Source organism: Anguilla rostrata, chromosome 13 (assembly GCF_018555375.3).
Source record: "Anguilla rostrata isolate EN2019 chromosome 13, ASM1855537v3, whole genome shotgun sequence".
NCBI lineage: Eukaryota > Metazoa > Chordata > Actinopteri > Anguilliformes > Anguillidae > Anguilla > Anguilla rostrata.
In genome coordinates, this window is record NC_057945.1 from 7,382,626 (window position 1) to 7,402,252 (window position 19,627).

A 19,627-nucleotide genomic window follows, 5' to 3' on the forward strand; every position below is an offset into this window, starting at 1 on the left:
GGGGCGTGCCGACAGCGACGAAGCGAGGAGGAAATCAAGGCCTTCCGTACCCGGGTTTACAGCCAAAAACATGGCCGTAAGGAAAGATCGGCGCGGTCGACTTCATCGGGGACGGAAAGTTACACCGGGCTCCTGCTATTGAGAGCCTGTTCACCAGCGACGGTTGTGACATCAGAGATCACTGCGCAACATGAAGCAAAGACCTATATGTGTGCTTAGCAACCCACCAAGCCAATAAGAGCTATTGGTAACATTTTGCTTGAACCCTTCGAACACAAGGCTGACATAATACTGTCATACACATGACATCAGAGCTATCACAAGATGGCATTACAGGTGATTCATTACTTATTGGTAAATGTTATGACAGTTATTTAACAAAACAAAAGATGTGAATATATTTAATAATAATATCTAATAATTCCGCCCCCTCCCCCGCACAAAGAATATTCTACACGGTGAGTTCGGGAATACGTGTGCCGCTCTTCCACCCCTGCCGCGATTGGCCGGATTTTCGGGGGTCCGTACCTGCGCACTTGGTGCGGGTGACGAGGGGGGGTCCGGGGGGGCCCGTGCCCCCCTCCCCGGGCCGGGTGAGCAGGACCTTGATCTCGTACTCCACGTCGGGGTCCAGGTGCCACAGCTTGTAGGTGGGGGCGTCCACGATGTGGGTCTCCGCCCAGTTCCCGGTGGTGGTGCGGTACTCCACCTCCTTCAGGATGATGGGCCCGTCGCCGATGATGGAGTTGGCGTTGGGCTTGATCCACAGGTAGGTGGCGCCCACGGCCAGCAGCTCGGGAGGGGCGATGGGGGTGGGCGGGGCTGCAGGGGAGGGAAAAAAACCAAGGGCGGGTTAGGATGGGGGCGGGGTCTAGGCTCCAGGGAACTGGCTAAAGTCATTACGGGCCAGTCGGGCTGTTCCCAGCCCTCGGTCCTGGAGGGCCTCTGCACCTTGTGTTCTTACTTTGAAATCAGAAAACAGATTAGACCCAAAAGACCTGCCGAGCTGTTTATTGTGATGCTGATGCTGATGATGATGATGATGATGACGATTATTATTATTATTATTAGTAGTAGTAGTAGTAGTAGTAGTAGTAGTAGTAGTAGTAGTAGTAGTAGTAGCAGCAGTAGCAGTAGCAGCAGCAGCAGCAGCAGTAGTAGTAGTAGCAGTAGCAGTAGCAGTAGCAGCAGCAGTAGCAGTAGTAGCAGTAGCAGCAGCAGCAGCAGTAGTAGTAGTAGTAGTAGCAATAGCGGCAGCAGCAGCAGCAGTACTAGTAGTAGTAGTACTAGTAGTAGTAGTAGTAGTAGTAGTAGTAGTAGTATTTTTAAGTCTCTGTACAGTGTGTCTTTGGCAGAGGTCTAATAAAGAGAGGAAGACTAATGAGGTCTAACTCATTAGTTCTAGCCAAACAGGCTTCCTTTGTCCCCTGTGGTCTGAGGAGGCCCTGGAAGGAAGGACATCCCAGCTGGTTGTGGGAGGTCCTCGGGGACCCGCCCACACTGTGCAGCCGCCCACCCCAGGAACAGGCTGAGCCGTGCGGCCCTTCGCCGCCTGCGCAGCGCAACGCAGGGCGCTCAGCTCATTAACGCTGCGGCCGGACTCCCCGTCATTTATCTGTGCTAAGGACGGAGAGTGATGGCGTGCTCTCCCCCTCTCCTTACAGGCTCGCTGTTGTGTTTTTTAGCGTAAGCGAAGCTCCAGACAATTATCTGGGACCCACACCTGCGTTCAGCTATGAGCAGATTACGGCTCTGTAGTGTCCAAGCGCAGGTTAACCTAGCGCTGTTCTGTAGTGTCCGAGCGCAGGTTAACCTAGCGCTGTTATATTGTGTCAGAGCGCAGGTTAACCCAGCATGATTCTACAGTGTCAGAGCGCAGGGTAACTCAGCATGATTCTACAGTGTCAGAGCACAGGTTAACCCAGCATGATTCTACAGTGTCAGAGCACAGGGTAACCCAGCAGGGCTCTACAGTGTCAGAGCATAGGTTAACCAGCAGGGCTCTACAGTGTCAGAGCACAGGTTAACCCAGCATGATTCTATTGTGTCAGAGTGCATGTTAACCCAACATGATTCTTCAGTGTCAGAGCACAGGGTAACCCAGCAGGGCTCTACAGTGTCAGAGCATAGGTTAACCAGCAGGGCTCTACAGTGTCAGAGCACAGGTTAACCCAGCATGATTCTATTGTGTCAGAGTGCATGTTAACCCAACATGATTCTTCAGTGTCAGAGCGCAGGTTAACCCAGCAGGGCTCTACAGTGTCAGAGCGCAGGTTAACCCAGCAGGGCTCTACAGTGTCAGAGCACAGGTTAACCCAGCAGGGCTCTGCAGTGTCAGAGCACAGGTTAACCCAGCTGGGCTCTGCCATGTACCTGTACTGTTCCGGGAACTCATCGTCCTGCCAATGAGAGGGCAGAGTGGGCGTGGCAGTCTTAGCCCCCAGAATGTATGGAGCAGGACACAGGGGCACCCTCCCTTTAATACTCTCTCTTTCTCTCACTCTCTGTGTCTCTGTCTGTTCTTTATCTCTCTTCCTCCCTCTGTCTCTCTCTCGCTCTCTCTCTCTCTTTATGTCTGTGCCCTCCTCTCTTTCTCCTCTCATGTCTTCTCTCTCCTCTCTCCTCTCTGTGTCTCTCTCTCTCTTTTTTCTCCTCTCTCTGTGTTCTCTCTCTCTCTGTCTGCTTCTCCTCTCTTCTTCTTGTTTCTCTCCTCTCTCTTCTTCCTCTCTCTCTCTCTCTCTCTCTCTCCTCTGGTTCTCTCCCTCCGCCGTCCCGCCCGCCCGGTAATCCTCCGCCGCTGCTCTCGCGTCGCTCCGGCGCCGGTTATCGCCGCGGAGACCGGCCCTTTCCCCCCCCAGTAACCAGCCGCTAATCGCTGAGCGCTAATGGCGGTTTCCCCGCTCGGCCCCACCCGGGGATCTGTGACTGAGAGGCGGCGCGCGGAGCAGCCGCTCAGCCCTCTCTCCTCTGAGCTGCTAATCAAGCCTGGAGGAAGAGCACCGGGAGTCACACTTTCACACTTTCCCCCGCAGCACCTTCCCTTCTTCCTTTCTTTCTTTTTTTTTGTCTTTCTGCCCTTTATCCTTTCTGTCTTTCTTTCGTTCCTTCTGCCCTTCTTGCTTTCTTTGTTCTTTCTGTCTTTCATTCTTTCCCTTTTTCTTTCTTTCCTTCCACAGTAACACAGTGGCACAGCAATAAAGCACAGCAACACAGTATCACAGCCATAAAGCACAGCAACACAATATCACAGCAATAAAGCACAGCAACACAGTATCACAGCAATAAAGCACATCAACACAGTATCACAGCCATAAAGCACATCAACACAGTATCACAGCCATAAAGCACAGCAACACAGTATCACAGCCATAAAGCACAGCAACACAGTATCACAGCAATAAAGCACATCAACACAGTATCACACCAATAAAGCACAGCAACACAATATCACAGCAATAAAGAACAGCAACACAGTATCACAGCCATAAAGCACAGCAACACAGTATCACAGCAATAAAGCACATCAACACAGTATCGCAGCAATAAAGCACATCAACACAGTATCACAGTATCACAGCAATAAAGCACAGCAACACAGTATCACAGTATCACAGCCATAAAGCACATCAAACACAGTATCATAGTATCACAGCAATAAAGCACAGCAACACAGTATCACAGTATCACAGCCATAAAGCACAGCAACACAGTATCACAGCAATAAAGCACAGCAACACAGTATCACAGCAATAAAGCACAGCAACACAGTATCACAGTATCACAGCAATAAAGCACAGCAACACAGTATCACAGTATCACAGCAATAAAGCACAGCAACACAGTATCACAGTATCACAGCCATAAAGCACAGCAACACAGTATCACAGCAATAAAGCACAGCAACACAGTATCACAGTAACACAGGAATAAAGCACAGGAGAGGGAGGGAGGGGGGAGGAGACGTTGGAGACAGACAGGGAGAGTCCCACTCTCACCAGGGGGCTACCTTACCCTCCCCATTTAACAGGGGGCTATCGTACCCTCCATATTAAACAGGGGGCTATCCCCCCCCCCCCCCCATTAAACAGGGGGCTCTCCCCCCCTCCCCATTAGTTCAGATTCAGTGGACTGCGCACCAAGCTCTTTTCTCCGAGGCTATCTGCGCTCCCCTCGGGCCGACCGAGCCGGCCAAGCAGCTGGACCAGCCCGGTAATTTCAGCCTTTATCACCGGCGGCCCGCGGGGGGTCAAATCTCAAATCTGCGCATTTCCGTGCAGCTTCAGCAAACAGGCGCTACAGGCGCCAACCCCAAAGGCCACGAGGCAAAATGTGAACACGTTGGCTCAGACAACGATCACCAAAACTGCAATTTTTTCAGTTTAGAAATGTTATTTCGTCGTACGCTTGCAAAAAAAAAAAAAGGGGGGGGGGGGGGGAGGGTTGTGGGGGGTGGTCTCCTCAGTCCTGGCCTTTGCTTCCAGCCTCATTGCACCGCGGATCTATTTCGGAGCTCCCGGAACTCCCCCTGGAGGACAAACAGATTAGCCCTCGCCTCTCCTGCGCAGAGCACTGGAGCAGGCCGCACCAGGGGGCCGGTCTTCCTGGCGCCGGGGAAATCAGAGATTTATCGTCGCCGTGCTACATACGGTGAACCGTGCGCTCAACACCCCCCAATACACAGCTAATTAGTGGCTAATTAATGCCCGTATTCCACGGGTTAACTGGCCAATGGGAAGGCGCACTGTCGTACCGGGAGCGCAATTATTACATTACATTACAGGCATTTAGCAGACGCTCTTATCCAGAGCGACTTACACAACTTTTTACATAGCATTTTACATTGTATCCATTTATACAGCTGGATATATACTGAAGCAATTTCGGTTAAGTACCTTGCTCAAGGGTACAACGGCAGTGTCCTACCCGGGAATCGAACCTGCGACCTTTCGGTTACAAGCCCAGTTCCTTACCCACTGTGCTACACTCCGTCCTCCGCAACAGAAATCTGAGTGAGCTTCAAATTCAAACCTATTTGCCGTTGTCTCTGTAACGCACTCGTTCCTTTTATCAGGCTGTCCTGTTCAGTCCTGTCCTGCTTTACTCAGCGGCTCCTCCCGGTGCTCCTGAACGCACACAAAGCCCCGGCACACACAGAACGCCCTCGCGCTCGCGCACGTGCAGAGCTCACGGAAACCTTCCGTTCCGAATCGAACAGCCTCCACCGTTTCCGCTACACATAATATAAGCCAACACCCCAACGGCTCGAGAATGTTTTTTCGCGGAGTTCGCGTCGTTCGTCTCGTCGGTACGTCCTTCGCGTGGACGGAAGCGCCTCAACGCCGCTGCCGGCCCCCTCGCGCGGCGACAAAGCGTCTTAGCAAAAGAGCCACGCCGAACGGAGGAGGGGGAAAGGGGGCTCACGCAGGAGAGGGCGGGAGGAGGAGAGCGCGGCGCCTCCACTTCACAACCCGCGGCTCCCGCGGAAGCTTCCGGAGCTTCAGGTAAAAACCCCCGGAGGGCTGATAGAGGGCGCTGCCCCCCCCGGGCTACTTCAAACGCCGCTATGCCCGCTGCAGGAGCAGAGCGCCAGGCCAGCGGGAAATGGAACAGAGACATCTTTACGCACGGGAGGAGTGTGTACGCATCAAACACACACACACAGATATCTGTATGTGTGCGTGTGTGTGTGCGTGTGTGTGCGTGAGTACACACCAAACACACCCACATAGATATCTGTATGTGTGTGTGTGTGTGTGTGTGTGTGTGTGTGTTTTATCGCTCCCTTATGTAACCAACTTAGAATTCAGTTGCTTAAATAAAGGCATGGATAACTGACATGTTCTCACACATACAAATGCATACAAACACAGACACCCATACATACACATACACATAGACACACACATATACACACACACACACACACACACAAGCGCTATATTTATTTAAATACGTAAGCTGTTTCTGAAGTGGCGGTGATTGGTGGGAGCAGCCGGAGGCAGAGAGGGAGATAAACATAAATAAATATACAAACATATATAAATAAATAACAGATAAATGAAGTGGCACAAAGTGTTTGAGGCGCTAACTCCGCGGCGGCTGCTTATCTCCGGGCCGGTATTATGGTGCTCTAATCCATCTCCGTAAGGCGGCTCTTCCCAGGCCGCTCCTTCCCTCAGCTCCGCCGCGCAGCCCAAATCCTCTGGTAATGCGGCTTCCTCAGCCGTCTCCTTGGAGATAAGTCAGGCCTCTCCCGCTGCCCCGGCTCCGCCCCCCCTGCTGCTGCCCGGCCACCCAAAGCGCAGGGCACCTCCGAAACCGCCCCAGCCATATACCCCAACACACACACACACACACTCACACTCACACACCACCACACACACACACACACACACAACCACACACCCACACACACACACACACACACACGCAACCACACACACACACACACTCACAACCCACCCACACACACACACGCTCACACACACACGCAACCTCACACACCACCCACATACACTCATGCGCTCGCTCACACACACACGCACACACACACACACGCAACCTCACACACCCACCCACACACACTCATGCGCTCGCTCACACACACACACGCACGCACACACACACACACACTCCACACACACACACCAACGCACACACACTCATACGCTCACTCACACACACCCACACACACACATATGCAACCTGACACACCCACCCACACTCATGAGTTCGCTCACACACACACACACACACGCAAACTCACACACTCACCCACACACACTCATGCACTCGCTCACACACACACGCACGCACACACACACACACACACGCAACCTCACACACCCACCCACACACACTCATGCACTCGCTCACACACACGCACACACACACACGCAACCTCACACACCCACCCACACACACTCATGCGCTCACACACACACGCACGCACACACACACACACAACCTCATACACCCCCGCACACACACACACACACACATACAACCTCACACACTCAACCACACACATAGAGACATGCACACATACCTGAAGTCAGTGATGAACATTACCTATAACTTCACATCTTATTCCTTTTAATTTAATTGATTTGCACCTGTTTTTCTCACATAATTCCAGTACATATTTAAAGCAGTTATTGAGTGTGAATATTTAAATAATACAAATAAAACTATAGTTTCTATATGGCCTGAAATACACTTGGAGATATTGAGCCTAATTCACTGGAAAAATTTGCTTCATATTTTTCTTTGTTAGGTACATCTGATTCATCAGACCTCCAAAATCATGATTTATCTGCATAACTAAGGTCGTGGAAATTTTGAGTGCGTGGATATGTTTATAAAATGAACCCAAAAACCCAACTTCTGAGCAAAATTATGAATAGCATAACGTTGCTAAAGATTATATTAATGGTGTAGGCACAGCAACGTTAGATTCATAACATCATTACCACACATTAAGCTCACTTTGCTAAATAACAATCTCCATACCCCCTTTTCAACTGGTAAAAAAAAAAAACATTTATAAACCAGACCATTGCAAACTACAGCCTACCCATGGGATTCGGCTACTGACTGTGATTCATACAAAAAGCACTATTTTATTTTTAGTCATTGAAAAGCTGGTCCCACATCCTGCAAAAAAAAAAAGCTTGGTAAAAAAAAAAAAAAAATCTAAAAGCTGTTCAGTTAAGTACCTTCGCAAGACACACGATATTATTCATCGCATCGGATCCAAAGTAAGAGACCTGCATTCTTTGAGTGATCCAAGCTGCTGAGATGCTACAATATGCACAAAGGATTCTGGGAAGGATGTATCAAAGTGCAATATCTGTAAAAATGACTTGGATCAAAAAATCAAAAACCGTCAGCTTCCATAACTGTTAAAATAATGGACAGCCGCATCTAAAAATGGCTTAAATTGTCAGTTTTACAAAAAATAAAATTTGAATTAGAGACTATTCGTTTATTTTATATAAATAAAACTTCACATGTATTTATAAAAACGATTTTTTGATCGCAGTCGACATTCCTGGACACTTCCTGGGAGAGACATGAAAATGTTCTTGTCAAAATCATCGCAGCCAAGCGTCTCCTCTTCAGAAATAATCAAATAAGTTGCACCATCAAAAGTATGCAAATGAGGCCAGCCATAAAAGCTGATGAGATTCTCAACAGAGTGACAAATTATATATACAAGAATAAACTCTGATATTTTTTTTTAAACTTTGTTTTTGGACAATCAGGCAGAACTTTGATTTATGATTTGCATTCCAAAGGAAGCAAACGTGCAGATGTCTGAACAAATAAAGCTACGCACTTTTTGTGACTTTTCCGAGGCTGGTCCAGTGTGCAATCTGCACAGACAGACAGGAAGTTGTCAGCTTGAGGCCAGAACTGTGAGACGGTTCTACAGGCAGGAAGTTGTCAACTTGAGACCAGAGCTGTGAGACAGTTCTACAGACAGGAAGTTGTCAGCTTGAGGCCAGAGCTGCGAAACAGTTCTACAGACAGGAAGTTGTCAGCTTGAGGCCAGAGTTGTGAGACGGTTCTACAGACAGGAAGTTGTCAGCATAAGGCCAGAACAGCAAGACGGTTCTACAGACAGGAAGTTGTCAGCTTAAGGCCAGAGTTGTGAGACGGTTCTACAGACAGGAAGTTGTCAGCTTGAGGCCAGAGCTGCTTGACGGGTCTACAGACAGGAAGTTGTCACCTTGAGGCCAGAGTTGTGAGACGGCTCTACAGCTCTCCAGGTGTGTGGCACTTCCATTAAGGAGCATACAGCCGTGGAGGCCTGTCCCTCTGCCTGCTCCACACACACAGCATTAATGAATGAATCATACCTCCACTCACGTATTCCCTCCCTTTCCTCCACAGCCTATGGCGGATGAAAAAGACCCCCGCTGGCCAACTGCATACCAAAGCGGGGACCTTCTGGAGCGGCCCAGGCACTGGCCAGTCTGGCCACCAGCACAGAACTGGGACCTCATCCATTATCAGCTAAGAGACCAAGCTGATCCTGGATCAAAGCCCTTATCCGTGAAGCATCTCACAGGCCTGATGGCATATTTGGGTTTTGCTTTTTCAGTTTGGCCTCATAGCTCATAATGGATAAGGTTAAGATATGAAAATGTGAACGCTGATCCAAGGTCAGCACTCTGGGACATTTTAAGAATGCAGGCCACGGCTGGCCCAGCACCACATCCTTCAGACCAAGGGCCAAAAAGGACACAGGCAAGGGGGTAAGGGCAGATCTTCCTGTAGAAAAACTGCGTATCCCAATAGCCCCAGACTGGGAGGATATTACAGAACCATGCAGACGGGAAAACACCAAAGAAACCACATCGCTCACAACTATCCAAGGTAAGTTCTGTGCTGGTTTTGTTCTCGAATATCCCCATGGCTGCAGGAACCAAAATGAATCAAATTTTTGTCTTCATTTGTAATGTTCTGTCTCTAACAAAGAAGCAGAAGCGGGAATGAGCAGAGACAGTGGAATGGCGATGAGGTCGGGGGGGGGGATTCTCAGAAAAAGCCGAGGAGGGATAGTTATTAGTTATAACACGGGTTGCCAGTCCTTAATTTATTAATAGTAATAATAGTTTTTAATGGAAATCATTGAGAAATTCATGGCCGGAGGGCGAGGAAGAGGGAGAGCGCGCGACAGAAAAGGGGAGAAAGAGAGAGTGTGAGGTGAGATGGAGAGACAGAGAGAGAGAGAGAGAAAAGATGGACGTGGGACGTGGTGTAAGCGTCTATGTACTTGGCGCCCGTAGCGATGGCCCCGTCCCCTGGCTGAGAGTGGGTGTCCTGTCCCCCCTGCGGTTATTAATGGCCCCGCGGCTCAGCGTTGAGGGAGGCCGTCCATAAAACTCAGCTTTTTAATCTCTTCCAATACCAGTAATAACCCCGCTTTTCTTACACTTTAAGAGACCCATATATTCGAGACTGGCGTTTTTATCTGAAAACGTGAACGTGGCGCCCCGTGCTTAAGACTTCAGGCACCTGCCAGAGAACGTCCTCAGACACTCTGCCCCCTGCTCAGAGCAAGGAAGCACTCAGTGTGTGTGTGTGTGTGTGTGTGTGCATGAGCGTGCTTTGTGCCTATAATATTCTAGGGTACACTTGCCATCCATCAAAGCTATGACTAAATACAACCCTGCACTTTATGATGGGTAATAAGCCACTATAACTCTTATTCCAGAGTCCAAAATGGTTTTAGCTTTGCTGTGTACGAGGAATATTTCATTTCTCCCTCATTAAACATTTCTCCTTCACCTCAGTACACCGTATCAGAAGAATCTCTATGAGAATCTCTGTTGGCCTATCAACAGAAGGAGCTCTGCATCTGTAGAGTGTCTCTGTTGGCCTATCAGAAGGAGCTCTGTCACTGTAGAGTGTCTCTGTTGGCCTATCAGAAGGAGCGCTGCATCTGTAGAGTGTCTCTGTTGGCTTATCAGAAGGAGCTCTGTCACTGTAGAGCGTCTCTGTTGGCCTATCAGAAGGAGCTCTGTCACTGTAGAGTGTCTCTGTTAGCCTATCAGCAGAAAGAGCTTTATATCTGTAGACCGTCTCTGCTGGCCTATCAGAAGAAGGTGCTCTGTCACTGTAGAGCATCTCTGTTAGCCTATCAGCAGAAGGAGCTCTGCATCTGTAGAGTGTCTCTGTTGGCCTATCAGAAGGAGCTCTGTCACTGTAGAGCGTCTCTGCTGGCCTATCAGCAGAAGGAGCTCTGTCGCTGTGGAGCATCGCTGTGTTGGCCTATCAGCAGAAGGAGCTCTGTATCTGTAGAGAATCTCTGTTGACCTATCAGCAGAAGGAGCTCTGTCGCTGTGGAGCGTGTCTGTGTGGATCTATCAGCAGAAGGAGCTCTGTCGCTGTGGAGCGTGTCTGTGTGGATCTATCAGCAGAAGGAGCTCTGTCGCTGTGGAGCGTGTCTGTGTGGATCTATCAGCAGAAGGAGCTCTGTCGCTGTGGAGCGTGTCTGTGTGGATCTATCAGCAGAAGGAGCTCTGTCGCTGTGGAGCATGTCTGTGTGGATCTATCAGCAGAAGGAGCTCTGTCGCTGTGGAGCATCTGTGTTCCAGCGTCTCTCAGTTCCCCCGCTGCGGAAATGGTCTTTGAGCACCTGAACTGCCAGAAGCCTGAAGCTCCACCTCAGCAACACCCCCCCATCCCCTGCGGGGGGCTGTGCACAGCATGCTGGGAAGGAACAGATGCTGCCAATTCCCTCCGCTTCCTGCACAGCGTCCAATAAAATAAAGGCTGCAACAGAGCTGACACGGTTGTCACTAATGTTTCCTCTCCTCTCCTGTCCCCTCCTCTCCCCCCTCGTCTCTCCTCCTCTCTTCTTCTGCCCTGTCCTCTCCTCTCCCCTCCTCTCCTCTTCCCTCTTCTCTGGTCCCCTCCTCTCTCCTCCTGTCCTCTCCTCTCCTGTCCCCTCCTCTCTCCTCCTCTCTTCTCCTGTCCTCTTTCTCCTCTGCCCTCCTCTCCCCTCTCCTTCTCTCCTCTCCTTGCCTCTCCTCTCCTCTCATGTGCTCTCCCCTCCCCTCCTCCAACTAAGGCAGAGGCCGTTCGTTTTCATTTCCTTTCCAAATGTCATCATTTCTCCACTCCAAGACAGCCCGCACTCTCTTACCCCCCAAACAGGATCCCCGTTTTCAGAAACAAAATGGCGGGTGACCGTGTCAGGGGCCGTTTGCGCTTTGACTCGCGACCGCCCGGCGGTGCCCCACGGCCCCGGCCCCAGTCGCGCGGCGGGGAGAGGGGCGTAAGTCTCCCCGTCCCGACTCGCCTCCGGGGCCCCTCGTATATCCAGCCGGGGGGGGGGGGAGGACATCGCAAGGTTGCAATAATCCCGCCAATAAGGCGAAAATGTACGTTCCGGCCGTCCGCCCGGGGCGACGCCGCGGCGCGACGGTAAAGCTCAGCGCGGTCGTCGGTGGATTTGCGAAGGCGCCGGCTAGCAGGCTCGGAGTGACGGGCCGCCGGAACCCAGCAAGAGGTGCTTCGAGATTTAATTTTCACAACGCAACGTTTAACGGCACGCAATGAGTTTTTTTTTTTAAAGACAGATTCCACATTTCCGTGCAGGATTTGACAGATTGATTTTCACAATGGGATTTTGTCGCAGGTTTTCAGGTATGCTACTGAACAACATCGACAGATTGGCAACAGAAAACAGATATTCTGTAGCTAAACCATTTAAAAGCACTACGTGATGTAATAAAGGCTGTATTGTAGTATTTTTTATATTATTGTGTTATGATGATGATGATGATGATGATGCTGATGATGATGATTATGATGATTATTATTATTATTATTATTATTATTATTATTTCATGGAATGGATTGGCTGAATACTCAATTCTGATTGGTCCAAGGGTGTGTATTAATTTTCAATAACGGGACACTTCGGCCTCTTAACAGTTCTAAAATCACTGTGCGACTAAATCCAACATTCTAAAGCAGTTGAACAGCAATGTAATTCTTTTGATTTTTTATGCAATTTACATCCCTCAATCTCAGTGCCTTAGAAACATTCTCCCATTGAAGAAGCAAGAAATAATGTGGGCACAGGATCATTTCCATGTTCATTTCCAGGATCATCAAAAAGGCTAGCTCCATCTATTTATCCATCCATCCATCCATCCACCCATCCATTCATCCATCCATCCATCCAACTATCTCTCTTTTATCTACCTATCCATCCATTCATCCATCCATCTATTATCTATGGGATGGGATGCAGGGGTGATACAGACTGGGGTGGTGGCTGATGTTATGGCAACCAGAATAGGCTGCTTGGTTTCCAGTGGAAACCTGGTGAATTTTCAAAAAAAAAAAAAAAAAAAAAAACCATCTCAAATTTGCATCCCAAAAGAAAAATAAAAATAAAAAAAGGATGAAGCGCACCTGGTTGGACTGATTTGTGCATATTAAGTGGGCCGGGGAGCCCTGCCACGTAGCCGCGGCGATCAGCCCAGCGCCAGATGGGTGTTGTGTTTTTACCGGGCGACGGCCAGAACGGGCTGGGTTCCCTGCCAGGAGGGAGAGGAGGTGCTGAGGCTGGGGAACCAGGGGCTCCAGACGCTCCCGCCCCGAAAAGCAGGCAGCCCCCAGAAAAGCTCCCCGCGTCTCGGGGTCACGGTCCCCCGTACTCAGAGTGAAGGTGTACAGTCAGGGTGTGACTGCAGCACAAACAGGGCCATTTAAAGAACCATACGATCGTTTAACAGGAACCCAACAGCCCCATTGGTCGATAAGGAAAATATGAGCGAGGACAGTGATGAGCGCAAGGGTGAGGCATGGCAGCCGGTGGGGGCGGGGGGGGGGGTGGGTACGCCCAGCGGCGTACGCCCAGGACATAGGAGCATCCTCTGCTTTTTTCTCCTCCTCCTCCTCCTCCTCCTCCTCCTCTAACCAGCAGGGTCCTGTTCTCTGCTCCGGAGAAGTTTTTGCGCATAACTAACCCTTTAAGGTACAAGATCGCAAATACGTTATTCGAATGTTCTCGTAACATCGCGTTAACAGAACATCGCGTGATTGTGACATGCTGACATCGCAATCACGACTGTTCCAGAATGGAGCGCTATGCCGGTGTTCTAGAATGGGAGTTCTAGAACACCGGCGCAGAATTTCTGAAGAAGAAATAAAACAAGAACGTTCCAAAAAAAAAAACCCGCTCTCGAAAGGGTTAAGGAGAAGGATGAAGGCTGATGCTGATGTAGGCAGAAGTAATGATGGGTTTGAGTGCGGATAATGATTCCCACGGAAGCCCAGCTGGGCTCTGATTGATAGTTAATACCCGCTATTACCGCCGTTACCTTTTACAATCAGCTCGGCGTAGTTGGACACCCCGGAGCCGCCGTCGGAGCGGATCACGCATCGGTACTTGCTCACGCTCCGCTGCGCCGTGTCCGCCACGCTGACCGTCGCCGAGAAGCGCCGGTGGTTGACCACCCGCGTGACCATCAGCGCCGTGTCCTTCCCGTTCCACTGCTGCAAGGGGAGATGGGAAACACACACGCGCGTTAGCCCAGACACGCGTAACCACACACGCACACAAACACACGCACACACACACATATACACACACACACACACGCACACACACACGTAAGCCCAGACACGCGTAACCACACACGCACACACACACACACACACACACACACGCGCGTAAGCACACACGCGAACACACACGCACACACACACACACACACACACAACACACAACGCGTAAGCCAGACACGCGAACCACACAGCACACAAACACGCACACACACACACAGCTGCGTAAGCCAGACACGTGTAAACCAGACACACAAAACACACACACACACCACACGTAAGCCAGACACGCGTAACCATGCACACACACACACACACAACACACACATAACCACACGCACACATACACACACGCGTTAAGCACACACCAACGACACACAATACCAGACAGCGAACACACAGCACTACAGCACCACAACGCGTAAGCCCAACACGTAACCACACAGCGCACACACACACACAACACATGCACACCACAACACACAGTAGCTCAGCACGTAACACCACACACACACACACACAAGCCCAGACACGCGTAACCACACACACACACACACACACACACACAAGCCCAGACACGCGTAACCACACACGCACACACACACACACACACACACACACACACACACTTGCATGCACACGGTCACCTTGCTGTCTCACCGCGTGAGCAGCACCATGACTAAATTAATTAATCTACTGCACTGGGCTCACCAAGCCCCTGCTCATCTTTCGCGATGCATATCAGCAGAGGAAGGTGAGGCGTTGTGTCAGGTTTTTTAAAAGGGCCGCGCGGACAGCTGGCTGCATCGCTGCGCGCTGAGATCTGACATTCCCGCGGTGCGTCTGAGATTCGGCGGGAGTGACGCAGAGACACGCCGCGCGCACGGGGCCCCCCGGGCCAAACGATCACAGAACACGCCGCCGCTCCGTCCCTTTTTTTTGGGCTGTCTGTGGTCCCTTGGGATCCACGCCCTGCGCCTTCGCACGCCTCCGAACAGAGGGGGTCACTCCGAGACGCGCAGCCCAAGGCTGTGGCGCGCGGAACGCTCAGGATCATTAATTACACAGCCTCGTTAAGAAGGACAGTCTGCCTCTCCTCCAGGAAACGCTCCACTGCAAATAGAGCTAGAGCTCAAAATCTAGTCCACACAAAACTCAGACATTTTGATGAAATATTTCATTGAGTCCTACTGTAATATAAATATTAACAACACCAATAATAATAATAAAAGCAGCAGCAGTATCAGTAAGAGTAGCAATAGTAGCAGTAGTGGTGGTAGTAGTAGTAGTAGTAGTAGTAGTAGTAGTAGTAGTAGTAGTAATAGTAGTAGTAAGAGTACTACTAATAGTAGCAGCAGCAGTAGTAGTAGTAGCAGCAGCAGTAGCAGCAGAAGTAAGAGTAGTAGTAGTAGTAGTAGTAGTAGTGGTAGTAGCAGCAGCAGCAGTAGCAGCAGAAGTAAGAGTAGTAGTAGTAGTAGCAGCAGCAGTAGTAGTAGTAGCAGTAGCAGTAGCAGCAGAAGTAAGAGTAGTAGTAGTAGTAGTAGCAGCAGCAGTAGCAGCAGAAGTAAGAGTAGTAGTAGTAGTAGCAGCAGCAGCAGTAGCAGCAGAAGTAAGAGTAGTAGTAGTAGTAGTAGCAGCAGCAGTAGTAGTAAGAGTAGTAGTAGTAGTAGTAGCAGTAGTAGCAGTAGTAGAAGTAGAAAATGAAGGCAATACCTAGCAAATACCAACTGTCCACATCCCTTTATTTTGCTGTGATTCTAGTTTTAATTTTCACAGACGAGACCATAAATTTGATCACAATAGAAGGCTGATTATGACAGGAAGGCCACTGCAGAGGCTGTTATTAGAGGCTGTTGACTAGACATCACAATCCAGCCACATTATCAGGCACATTAAAGGTCCACGGATCGCTCTGCAACAAAATCAGCATCCATTGCACATTCTCTGATAACATTTTTTTTTTTGCATCATATCTCCACTTGAAAAATACGAAGGCAGACGTTGAGCAGACACTGCACACCAGGCAGACTGCCTGTGAAGCTCTGTTAAGACCATAATTGCTGCTACATGAAAAGAACTCACCCTGCAAATATTTGGCTCTAGCAGTACTTTCATGATATACTTTTCACAGTGAGAAATGTCAGCATTGGGTAACAAAAGGCTCTGAAGAGAACAGATTTGACCTGCTAGAAGTTAGCATGCTAAGCGACTACAGCGCTGAATCGACTGTGAGATTAGTCCACACAGCATCAGTTCATTTCAACAGGCACACACAGCAGAGCATCCAATGACAATGCTCCAAAAAACACCTCCTTCACTCTCACTCTGAATTCCCCACCACACATGCACTCACATGATGGCATTCATCACAATCTCAGCCACAGTCTGTATCAGTTATACTACAGTACTAGTTATAGGGGGATTGAGCGATCGTGTATCATGCATCGAACAAACAGAGGTAGAGCTGTAAGGGATAGCGACAGACTCACAGACAGGTGGAGGTTGTGTAGGGTATAGACAGGTGGAGGCGTGTAGGGTACAGACAGAGGTGGAGGTGTGTAGGGTACAGACAGGTGGAGGTGTGTAGGGTACAGACAGGTAGAGGTGTGTAGGGTACAGACAGAGGTGGAGGTATGTAGGGTACAGACAGGTGGAGGTGTGTAGTGTACAGACAGACTCATAGACAGAGGTGGAGGTGTGTAGGGTACAGACAGAGGTGGAGGTGTGCAGGGTACAGACAGGTGGAGGTGTGTAGGGTACAGACAGACTCACAGACGAGTGGAGGTGAGTAGGTACAGACAGGTGAGGTGTGTAGGGTACAGACAAGGTGGAGGTGTGTAGGGTACAGCAGATCACGACGAGGTGGAGGTGTGTAGGGTACAGACAGGTAGAGGTGTGTAGGATACAGACAGGTAGAGGTGTGTAGTGTACAGACAGACTCACAGACAGAGGTGGAGGTGTGTAGGGTACAGACAGAGTGTGGAGGTATGTAGGGTACAGACAGGTGGAGGTGTGTAGTGTACAGACAGACTCACAGACAGAGGTGGAGGTGAGTAGGGTACAGACAGAGGTGGAGGTGTGTAGGGTACAGACAGGTAGAGGTGTGTAGGGTACAGACAGAGGTGGAGGTGTGTAGGGTACAGACAGAGGTGGAGGTGTGTAGGGTACAGACAGAATCACAGACAGAGGTGGAGGTGTGTAGGGTACAGACAGGTAGAGGTGTGTAGGGTACAGACATAGGTGGAGGTGTGTAGGGTACAGACAGACTCACAGACAGAGGTGGAGGTGAGTAGGGTACAGACAGAGTGGAGGTGTGTAGGGTACAGACAGAATATACAGACAGAGGTGGAGGTGTGTAGGGTACAGACAGGTGAGGTGTGTAGGGTACAGACATGGTGGAGGTGTGTAGGGTACAGACAGGTGGAGGTGTGTAGGGTACAGACAGGTGGAGGTGTGTAGGGTACAGACAGAGGTGGAGGTGTGTAGGGTACAGACAGGTGGAGGTGTGTAGGGTACAGACAGAGGTGGAGGTATGTAGGGTACAGACAGAATGTACAGACAGAGGTGTAGGTATGTTAGGGTACAGACAGAGTGGAGGTGTGTAGTGTACAGACAGAATCACAGACAGAGGTGGGTGTGTAGGGTACAGACAGTAGAGGTAGTTAGGGTACAGACAGAGGTGGAGGTGTGTAGGTACAGACAGAATCACAGACAGAGGTGGTGTGTAGGGTACCAGACAGTAGAGGTGTGTAGGGTACAGACAGAGGTGGAGGTGTGTAGGGTACAGACAGAATCACAGACAGAGGTGGAGGTGTGTAGGGTACAGACAGGTGGAGGTGTGTAGGGTACAGACAGAGGTGGAGGTGTGTAGTGTACAGACAGAATCACAGACAGAGGTGGTGTGTAGGGTACAGACAGGTAGAGGTGTGTAGGGTACAGACAGAATCACAGACAGAGGTGGAGGTGTGTAGGGTACAGACAGGTAGAGGTGTGTAGGGTACAGACAGAGGTGGAGGTGTGTAGGGTACAGACAGAATCACAGGCAGAGGTGGAGGTGTGTAGGGTACAGACATGTAGAGGTGTGTAGGGTACAGACAGAGGTGGAGGTGTGTAGGGTACAGACAGAATCACAGACAGAGGTGTAGGTATGTAGGGTACAGACAGAGGTGGAGGTGTGTAGTGTACAGACAGAATCACAGACAGAGGTGGTGTGTAGGGTACAGACAGGTAGAGGTATGTAGGGTACAGACAGAGGTGGAGGTGTGTAGTGTACAGACAGAATCACAGACAGAGGTGGTGTGTAGGGTACAGACAGGTAGAGGTGTGTAGGGTACAGACAGAGGTGGAGGTGTGTAGGGTACAGACAGAATCACAGACAGAGGTGGAGGTGTGTAGGGTACAGACAGGTGGAGGTGTGTAGGGTACCGACAGAGGTGGAGGTGTGTAGTGTACAGACAGAATCACAGACAGAGGTGGTGTGTAGGGTACAGACAGGTAGAGGTGTGTAGGGTACAGACAGGTAGAGGTGTGTAGTGTACAGACAGAATCACAGACAGAGGTGGAGGTGTGTAGGGTACAGACTGGCTCACCTGTAGCCACAGTTTGTCGTGCTGAGACCACTTCCCGCCAGCGATGCACTGGAACGTGGCGTTCTGTCCCATGTTCACCTCCACGTTCTGCAGCCTCAGAAAGTGTGGGGCTTTCCCTGCAAAGGAGCACGCCAAGACTTAATGACACACACACACATACACACACACGCAAACACACACACAAACTCACACACACACACGCACACGCACACACACACACACGCGCGCACAAACACCACACGCACACATCTACACACACCCACACACAAACACAAACACACACTCACACACACAAAACTGCCATCCTTCAGTGCTGATGCATAAACACTCGCACACACACTGACAGACGGGGAATACCTCTAAACTCTCACAGTAATTAGATCTCTTTCCATTCCTTCCCTTTCCTTTCCTGTGAGAAACGCGCGTTTGGTGGGAATTACCGTGAGGTTCTGCGCAAAGGAATGGGGGACAACCCGGGCTCGTGCCTGGCGTCCTCGAGAGGCAGAGTTAAGGATGCAATTCGGCCTCCGTCTCCACCGAGGCTCAGAAAGCAGGGATAATGGGATACACACTGATCAGGCTAATGCGGGAATTTATCTTGACGTTAAACGTTTCCTGAGAAACGCAATTGTGTTATTTACTCTCGCCATTTATTTACCTACGGTGTAATTAGATTTGTGCAGCGCTATGAATTATGGAGCCGCGCCGAGCTGTGACTCCTCCGATAGGAGAGAGAGAGAAACCAGCACAGTGAGCGCCTTGCTCTGGCCTTCAGAGAGAAACCAGCACAGTGAGCGCCTTGCTCTGGCCTTCAGAGAGAAACCAGCACAGTGAGCGCCTTGCTCTGGTCTTCAGAGAGAAACCAGCACAGTGAGCGCCTTGCTCTGGCCTTCAGAGAGAAACCAGCACAGTGAGCGCCTTGCTCTGGTCTTAGAGAGAAACCA

General features: G+C 50.2%; 1 protein-coding gene across 1 annotated transcript in view; it reads right to left on the reverse strand.

Annotated features, from left to right (window-relative positions):
* Nucleotides 1-19,627, reverse strand: part of ptprt (protein tyrosine phosphatase receptor type T) — a 301,390-nt gene that overhangs the window by 180,130 nt on the left and 101,633 nt on the right. Inside the window, exons 5-7 of the mRNA XM_064305091.1 lie at nucleotides 18,684-18,799; nucleotides 13,851-14,025; nucleotides 529-822 (exon numbers count right to left, since the gene is read on the reverse strand). Coding sequence (XP_064161161.1) covers nucleotides 529-822; nucleotides 13,851-14,025; nucleotides 18,684-18,799 — 585 coding nt within the window. The remainder of the gene's footprint in view (nucleotides 1-528; nucleotides 823-13,850; nucleotides 14,026-18,683; nucleotides 18,800-19,627) is intronic.